Source organism: Panulirus ornatus, chromosome 10, assembly GCF_036320965.1.
Source record: "Panulirus ornatus isolate Po-2019 chromosome 10, ASM3632096v1, whole genome shotgun sequence".
Classification (NCBI taxonomy): Eukaryota; Metazoa; Arthropoda; class Malacostraca; order Decapoda; family Palinuridae; genus Panulirus; species Panulirus ornatus.
Genome location: NC_092233.1, coordinates 38,887,507 through 38,897,814, shown reverse-complemented (window position 1 = coordinate 38,897,814; position 10,308 = coordinate 38,887,507). Strand labels below are relative to the sequence as shown.

General features: G+C 41.6%; 1 protein-coding gene across 1 annotated transcript in view; it reads right to left on the bottom strand.

Annotated features, from left to right (window-relative positions):
- Positions 1-10,308, bottom strand: part of LOC139750628 (gonadotropin-releasing hormone II receptor-like) — a 326,876-nt gene that overhangs the window by 223,004 nt on the left and 93,564 nt on the right. The window contains exon 3 of the mRNA XM_071665304.1: positions 5,888-5,984. Within this exon, the coding sequence (XP_071521405.1) occupies positions 5,888-5,984 (97 nt within the window). The remainder of the gene's footprint in view (positions 1-5,887; positions 5,985-10,308) is intronic.

Here is a 10,308-nt window from a genome sequence, read left to right as displayed (position 1 = left end):
ACTACAGATCAAGGTTATGACCTTCCACTACATATCAAGGTTATAACCTTACACTACAGATCAAGGTTATGACCTCACACTACAGATCAAGGTTATGTCCTAACACTACAGATCAAGGTTATGACCTTACACTACAGATCAAGGCTATGCCCTAACACTACAGATCAAGGTTATGACCTTACACTACATATCAAGGCTATGACCTTACACTACACATCAAGGCTATGTCCTAACACTACATATCAAGGTTACTACCTTACACTACAGATCAAGGCTATGTCCTAACACTACAGATCAAGGTTTTGACTTTACACTACAGATCAAGGTTATGTCCTAACACTACACATGAAGGTTATGACTATACACTACAGATCAAGGCTATGTCCTACCACTACAGATCAAGGCTATGTCCTAACACTACAAATCTATGCTATGTCCTAACACTACAGATCAATGCTATGTCCTAACACTACAGATCATTGCTATGTCCTAAAACTACAGATCAAGGCTATGTCCTAACACTACATATCAAGGCTATATTCTAACACTACAGATCAAGGCTATGTCCTAACACTACAGAACATGGCTTTGTCCTAACACTACACATCAAGGCTATGTCCTAACACTATACATCAAGGATATGTCCTAACACTACAGATCAAGGCAATGTCCTAACACTACAGAACAAGGCTATATCCTAACACTGCAGATCAAGGCTATGTCCTAACACAACAGATCAAGGCTATGTCCTAACACAACAGATCAAGGCTATGTCCTAACATTACACATCAAGGCTATGTCATAACACTACAAAACAAGGCTATGTCCTAACACTGCAGATCAAGGCTATGTCTTAACTCTACAGATCAAGGCTATGACCTAACACTGCAGATCAAGGCTATGTCCTAACACTACAGAACAAGGCTATGTCCTAACACTACAGAACAAGGCTATGTCCTAACACTACAGAACAAGGCTATGTCCTAACACTGCAGATCAAGACTAGGATCCTCGGGGAGTAGTGGTAACCTCACAGACAGAGGAATTAGCACAGAAAGGTCAAGTAAGGTCAGTTGGGGACAACTCTGGTAGTATAAGTAGCGGGTCAGCACAGCTACAGGTCAACTCTCTGGTACCTTTTAGGAACAGTTCTGGTAGGGTCCAGTGTGGGGAGGGTCAGAGTTAGGCGGCGAACACAAAACAGATGGAGAACCGTCTCCCTCCCGCTGCTGCACACGCAGACATTAACAGTGATAATACAAACACACATACCGACAGTGAAGAAAAGGCAAATTCAGTCCAGAAATCAACTCAGGAGGAAATAAGTTTAATATATACAATTGTCCGGAGCATCATTACGATACGTGATGAACTTACATGTACTTACTGAATACCGAACATTATTGCAATCTCAGCAACGTGGGTAAACTGAGAATAAACACTTAATGGTCGAGTTAGCAATACCTGAATACAAACTATTTACGAAAGATCGCTTGTAGAAGGTAGGTGGTGGAGGTTTGATCTACGTTGATAACAATTTAAGTGCTATTAAGATAAGCAAATTAGACACACACACACACACTTACGACTCTCTTTATTTTGACATTACCGACAAGTTCTAAAGTAAACTACGTCTCGGCGATATTTACAAACCTCCTAAGTAAAAAGAAGATGATGATAAGATATCATACAATGAAATCAAAACTAAGATAAACAGTAAAGAGGTTATAATAATAGGAGACTTCAACAATCCAAACATAAACTGAAACACGTTAACAGGTGATCGAGAGGGAACGAGACTAACGGAACTGATTGAAGACGCTTTTCTAGAACGGTTAATTAATAATGAACTAGAGGTAAAAACATTGTTGATCTTGTCCTCATCAATGACACAAACTTAATCAACTCTTGCGAAGTAGGCGACAGTTTGTCAAATAGCGATCACAGGTTGATTAGATTAGAGATAAATTTAGATTATGAAATAAATGACAACAAACTCTTGATCCCAGATTACAGGCGAGCAAGTTTTGCAACCATCAGACACGAAATTCCCAGTACCAATTGGACAAAACGTTTCCACAGTAGAGAAAATGTGGAATAATTCTAAAAACACATTACTCATGGTTGAAAATAAACATATTCCACGAATTACGAAGAGAACTTGCAATATTTCAAAACCGTCATGGATGAATAAGAGAATAGAAGACTAATTCGCCAAAAGAAAAGAAAGCACACAAGAAATTCAGGTCAACGGGAACCGGTGAAAATCACCAGGAATTAATCACAATCCAGAGAGAGTGTAAGAAGGTCATAAGACACAGTAAAGGCGAGGAAGAAAAAAGGTTTTCCTTCAAAGTTAAGAATCATCCTAAGGAATTCTTCAAATATATATAACAAATGAAGATAGTAGAAGAAGGAACTGGACCATTACGAAACAAACATAACACACTAACTATAGATGACAAGGAAATGGCTACCATACTAAATTATTCTTTTAACTCCGTATTCACAACTGAAGAAACATGTCCAATACCACAACCAATGAAAATGTTTCAAGGATCTGATGAAGAAGAGTTGAAGGTTAGAGAAATAAAGAGCTCTGAAGTACTTAAATACCTGGACCAATTAAATCCTAACAAATCCAACGGCCCAGATAACTTAGCTTCAAGATTTTCAAAGGTCAGGAGAGAGCTGATATAACCCATAACAAAAATATTCAACAAATCTCTACCGGAAGGCCAGGTACCAACTGACTGGAAACGAACAAATGTTACTACTATATATGAAAAAGGAGACAAAAAGTCTGTCTTGAACTATCGCCCAGTTAGCCTTACGTTAGTGTCAGGTAGAATGATGGAAAAAATAATACGAGATAAAATTGTCACGTTTCTAGAGATCACTGCTATGTCCTTACACAACAGATCAAGGTTATGACCTTACACTACAGATCAAGGTTATGACCTTACACTATAGATGAGGGTCACGACCCTACACTACATATCAAGGTTATGACCTAACACTACAGATCAAGGTTATGACCTAACACTACAGATCAAGGTTATGACCTTACACTACAGATCAAGGTTATGACCTAACACTACAGATCAAGGTTATGACCTTACACTACAGATCAAGGTTATGACCTTACACTACAGATCAAGGATATGTCCTCACACTACATATCAAGGTTATGACCTTACACTACAGATCAAGGTTATAACGTTACACTACAGATCAAGGTTATGTCCTTACACTACAGACCAAGGTTATGACCTTACACTACAGATCAAGGGTATGTCCTTACACTACAGATGAATGTTATGACCTTACACTACAGATGAAGGTTATGACCTTACATTACAGATGAGGGTCACGACCCTACACTACAGATCAAGGTTATGACCTAACACTACAGATCAAGGTTATGACCTTACACTACAGATAAAGGCTATGTCCTTACAGTACAGATGAAGGTTATGACCTTACACTACAGATGAAGGTTATGACCTTACACTACAGATGAAGGTTATGACCTTACACTACAGACGAAGGTTATGACCTTACACTTCAGATCAAGGTTAAGACCTTACTCCATAGATCAAGGTTATGACCTTACACTACAGATCAAGATCATGACCTTACACTGCAGATCAAGGTTATGACCTAACACTGCAGATCAAGGCTATGACCTTACACTACAGATCAAGGTTATGTCCTTACACTACAGTCAAGGTCATGACCTTACGCTACAAATCAAGGTTATGACCTTACACTACAGATCAAGGTTATGACCTTACACTACAGATCAAGATCATAACCTTACACTACAGATCATGGTTATGACCTAACACTGCAGATCAAGGCTATGACCTTACACTACAGATCAAGGTTATGTCCTTACACTACAGTCAAGGTCATGACCTTACGCTACAAATCAAGGTTATGACCTTACACTACAGATCAAGGTTATGACCTTACACTACAGATCATGGTTATGACCTTACACTACATATCAAGATGATGACCTTACACTACAGATCAAAGCTATGAGTTTAACCTGCAGATCAAGTCTATGACGTTTCACTACATATTGAGGCTATGTCCCAACACTACCGATCAAGCCCCAGACCTTACACTATAGATCAAGGCTGTGACACAATACTACAGATCAGTGTTATGACCTAACACTACAGTGCAAGGATGCATCTTAACACTACACATCATGATTAAGTCTTTACACTGTAGGGCAAGACTATGTTCTTATCCTACTGATCAAGATTAGGACCTTACACTTCAAATGAAAGCTAAAACCTTACAGTATAGATGTATTCTATAATCTTACACATCATATCAAAGCTAAGACCTTACTTAAAAAATCAAGACTATGACGATACATTGAAGATCGAGACTATGACGATACATTGAAGATCAAGGCTATGACGATACATTGAAGATCAAGGCTATGACGATACATTGAAGATCAAGGCTATGACGATACACTGAAGATCAAGGATATTATTTGAGAATATAGATCAAAGCTGTTATCTTACACCATAGATCAAGGCTGTGTCCTAACATTATAGATCAAGTTTATGACCTTACACAACGGATCAAGGGTATGTCCTAACATTTTAGATCAAGGCTATGACCTTACGCTACAGATCAAGGCTCTGTCCTAACACTACACATCAAGGCTATGTCCTAACATTACAGATCAAGGCTATATCCTAACACTACACATCATGGCTATGTCCTAACACTACAGATCCCTGCTATGAACTACATACAGATAAAGGCTATAACTTTACACTATAAATGAACACTATGACCTTATCATACAGTTAAAGGCTATATCCTAACACTATAGATCAGACCTTAGATCTTACGCTTCATATGATGGCTATATCCTAACACTACAGATCAAGGTTACACTACAGATCAAGGCTAAGGTCTTACACTACAGGTCAAGGTTATGACCTTACACTACAGATCAAGGTTATGACTTTACACTGTAGATCAAGGCTATGACCTCACACTACAGATCAAGGTTATGACCTTACACTGTAGATCAAGGCTATGACCTTACACTACAGATCAAGGTTATGACCTTACACTGTAGATCAAGGCTATGACGTTACACTACAGATCAAGGTTATGACCTTACACTACAGATCAAGGTTATGACCTTACACTGTAGATCAAGGCTATGACCTTACACTTCAGATCAAGGTAATGACCTTACACTACAGATCAAGGCTATGACCTTACACTGCAGATCAAGGTTATGACCTTACACTATAGATCAAGGCTATGACCTTACACTGTAGATCAAGGTTATGACCTTACACTACAGATCAAGGCTATGACCTAACACTGCAGGTCAAGTCTTTCCTTACCCTACAGATCTAGGCTATGTACTTCCACTCTAGATCAAGGGTGAACATAGAAATTCTAGGTCTATCATCTAAATCTTCCTTGAGCTAGAAGACAGCGTCCTTTCTTGGTCTTAGATTATTATCATATGTGTTTTTAACAAGATTAGGAAGAGAAAACGGAAATGTAAAGCTTAGGATTAGAAAATGCAATTGACAAGAAAGAAACAGAAAACGGGAACGTCAATAGCCGAAGATCAGATCTCGTATGAATGTTAGGAAATATTTTTAATTTCCTGGTTATTTCTCTCTCGTCCCAACTTTCCTTCCGTGAGACTTGCCTGCCAGCATGTGGATATCGTTGGATTTAGGACGCGAATATTGTGAGTCTTCGAAGTATAAAAGGTTAAGTTGATGGGCGGTACTTTAAACGTATGAGGACACACACACACACACACACACACACACACACACACACACACACACACAAACATGAGGGAAGGCGCGACACGTACCTCTAGCGGCATGAGGAGGAAAGTGACCAGTAGATCGGCGATTGTGAGATGCAGGATCATGAGGGTCACCCGCGAGGCCAGCGTCCGGGACCGGTGCCTGTAAACAATGAAAATGTGAGGGGTGGTGGTGAACTTTGAGTATGTGAGGGGTGGTGGTGAACTTTGAGTATGTGAGGGGTGGTGGTGAACTTTGAGTATGTGAGGGGTGGTGGTGAACTTTGAGTATGTGAGGGGTGGTGGTGAACTTTGAGAATGTGAGGGGTGGTGGTGAACTTTGAGTATGTGAGGGGTGGTGGTGAACTTTGAGAATGTGAGGGGTGGTGGTGAACTTTGAGTATGTGAGGGGTGGTGGTGAACTTTGAGTATGTGAGGGGTGGTGGTGAACTTTGAGTATGTGAGGGGTGGTGGTGAACTTTGAGTAGTGAGGGGTGGTGGTGAACTTTGAGTATGTGAGGGGTGGTGGTGAACTTTGAGTATGTGAGGGGTGGTGGTGAACTTTGAGAGGCACTGCTCTGTGAGGGGCAGTTACCTGGGAGGGATGTTAAGGCCAGCAAACTTTGGAGGAAAGTGAATTTTGAGGATCAGTGAACTGTGATGGGCAATGACTTGTAAGGGGAAGTGAACTTTAAGGGGCAATGAAGAATGAGGGTCACTCACCTCCGAGATGTGCTGCATTGTGAAGGATGTCAACTGAGAAAGGCAGTCAAATGTGACGGGCAGTGGACTTTGGGAAAATGTGAGCTGTGGGACAGTGTACTGTGAGACTCAGTCAAGTGTAAGGAGTGGTGAATTATGAGAGTCAGTCAACTGTGAGAGGCAGTGAACTATGAGACTCAAGTATGAATGTCAGTGAGCTATGAGACTCAATCAGCTGTGAGGGGCAGTGAACTATGAGACTCATTCAACTATGAAGGGTAGTGAACTATGAGAGTCAGTCAACTGTGAGGGGCAGTAAACTATGAGAGTCGGTCAATTATGATGGAGAGTAATCCATGAGAGTCAGTCAACTTTGAAGAGCAATGAACCATGAGAGTCAGTCAACTGTGAAGGTAGGTGAACAATGAGGCTCATTCAACTGTGAGGGGCAGTCTCAGTCAACTATGAAGGGCACTGAACTATGACACTCAGTTGACTGTGAGGGACAGAGAACTATTAGAATCAGTCATATGTGAGAGGCAGTGAAATATGAGACTCAGTCAACTGTGAAGTGCAGTGAACAATGAGTCACTCAACTGTGAGGTGCAGTAAACTACATGAGTCAGTCAATAGTGAGGGGCAGTGAACCATGAAAATCAGTCAACTGTGAGGGGCAGTGAACCATGAAAATCAGTCAACTGTGAGGTGCAGTAAAATATCAGATTCAGTCAGCTGTGAGGGGCAGTGAACTATGAGACTCAGTCAACTATGAGGGGAAGTGAACTATGAAAATCAGTAAGATATGAGGGTCAGTAAACTATGATAGTCGGTCAACAGTGATGGGCAGTAAACTATATGTCGGTCAACTGTGAAGGGCAGTGACCTATGACACTCTGTCAACGGTGAGGGAGAGTGAACTATGAGACTCAGTCAACTGTGAAGGGTAGTGAACAATGAGACTGAGTCAGTTCTAAGGAACAGTGAATTATGAGTCAGTCTGTTGTGCGTGGCAGTGAACATTTTCAACATTGATGAAAAGTGAACTATGAGGCCCAGCCAACTATGAGGGGCAGTGAACTATGAGAGTCAGTCACCTGTGAAGGGCAATAAATTATGTCAGTTAGCTGTGAGGAGCAGTGAAATATGAGACTCAGTCAGCTGTAATGCAGTGAACTATGAAAGTCAGTAAAATGTAAGGGTCAGTAAATTATGATAGTTAGTCAGCTGTGAGGGACAGTAAACTATAAGTCAGTCAACAGTGAAGGATAGTGACCTATGAGACTCAGTCAACGGTGTGGGGGTGAAGTATGAGACTCAGTCAACTGAGAGAGGTATTGAACAATGAGACTCAGTCAACTCTAAGGGACAGTGAATTATGAGTCAGTCAACCGTGAGGGGGCACTGAACTTTTTCAAGAATGAGGAAAAGTGAACTATGAGGCTCAATCAACTATGAGGGGCAATGAACAATGAGAGTCAGTCACCTGTGAGGGGCAGTAAACCATGAGTTAGTCATCTGGGAGGAGCAGTGAATTTTGAGACTCAGTCAGCTGTGAGGGGCAGTGAACTATGAAAGTCGATAAAATGTAAGAGTTAGTAAACTACGATAGTCAGTCAGCTGTGAGGGGCATTGAACTATGACACTCAGTCGACTGTGAGGGACTGTGAGGTCAACAGTGAAGGACAGTGACCTACGAGACTCAGTCAACGGTGTGGGGGTGAAGTATGAGACTCAGTCACCTGCGAGGGGTAGTGAACAATGAGACTCAGTCAACTTTAAGGGACAGTGAATTATGAGTCAGTGAACTGTTAGGGGCATTAAACTTTTTCATCATTGAGGAGAAGTGAACTATGAGGCTCAGTCAACTATGAGGGGCAGTGAACTATGAGAGTCAGTCACCTGTGAGGGGTAGTAAACTTTGAGTAACTCAACTGTGAGGGGCAGTGAACTATGAGACTCATTAAACTTTGAGAGGCAGTGATCTATGAGACTCATTCAACTGTGAGGGGCAATGAACTATGAGACTCAACCAACTATGAGAGGCAGTGAACTATGAGACTCGGTCAACTGTGAGTGAACTATGAGTCTGTCAACTATGAGAAGCACTGAACTTCATCAACAGTGAGGGGCAGTAAACTATAGGCTCAGTCAACTTTGAGGAGCTGTAAACTATGAGAATCAGTCAACTGTAAGGGTTAGTAATCTATGTAAGTCGGTCACCTGTGAGGGGCAGTGAATAGTGAGAGTCAGTCAACTATAAGGGTCAGTGAACTATGAGACTTAATCAACTATGAGGGACAGTGAACTATGAGAATTAGTCACAAGTGAGAGGCAGTGAACTATGAGACTCAGTCAACTCTGAGGGACAGTAAACTATGAGACTCAGTCAACTGTGTGGCGCAGTGAGCTATAACACTCAGTCAACCGTAAGGGGCAGTGAACTTTGAGACTCAGTCAGTTGTGAGGGTCAGTGAACTATGATGATCGGTCAATTGTTAAGGGTAGTAAACCATGAGAGTCAGTCACCAGGAAGATGCAGTAGAATATGAGAGTCAGTGATCTATGAGAGGCACTGAACTATGAGATTCAGTCAACTGTGAAGGGCGTGAATTATGAGACTCAGTCAACTGTTATGGGCAGTGAACTATGAGACTCACGCAACTGTCAGTGACAGTGAACTATGATAATCCGTCAATTGTTATGGGCAGTAAACTATGAGAGTCAGTCACCTGTAAGATGTAGTAAACTACGGGAGTCAATGATCTATGAGGGACACTGAACTATGAGACTCAGTCAACTGTGAAGGGCAGTGAACTATGAGACTCAGTCAACTGTTAGGGGCAGTGTACTATGATAATCGGTCAATTGTTATAGGCGGTAAACTAAAAGAGTCAGTCACCTGTAAGATGCAGTAAACCATGAGTCAGTGATCGATGAGAGGCACTGAACTATGGGACTTAGTCAACTATGAAGGGCTGTGAACTATGAGACTCAGTCAACTGTGAAGGGCAGCTAATTACGAGAGTTAGTCAACTATGAGAGGCAGTAGACCATGAGTCAGTCAGCTATAAAGGGCAATGAGCTATGAGACTCAGTCAACTATGAAACTCAGTCAACTGTGTAAGTGAAATATGAGACTTAGCCAACTGAGAAAGCCAGTGAACAATGAGACTCAGAGTCAACTGTGAGTTGCAGTGAACTATGAGACTCAGTTAACTGTGATGGGCAATAAACTGTGAGACTCAGTCAACTGTGAGGTAGTAAACTATGAGAGTCAGTGGACTGTGAGGGGCAGCGAATTGTGCAAGACAGTCAAATGTGAGGGGCAGTAAACTATGCGTCATTCAACTATGAGGGGCAAAAATCTATAAGAATCTATCGCCTGAAAGGGGCAGTCAACAATGAGAGTCAACCGACTGTGAGGGTCAGTGAACTATGAGACTCATTCAACTGTGTGGGGCAGTGAAATCTGAGTCTCCGTATATTGTGGGGGTATTGAACTATGAGACTCAATCATCTATGAGGGTCAGTGAACTATGAGACTCAGTCAACTCTGAGTGGCGGCAAACTGTGAAAGACAACTGTGAGGCAGTAAACTATGAGACTCAGTCAACTATAAGGGGCAGTGAAATATTAGACTCAGTCAACTGTGAGGGGCAGTGAACTATGAGACTCAGTCAACTGTGAGGGTAAGTGAACTATGAGTTAGTCTGCTGTGAGGGGCAGCAGACTATGAGTCATTCAACTATAAGGGGCGAGCTATGAGACTCAGCCAACTGTGAGTG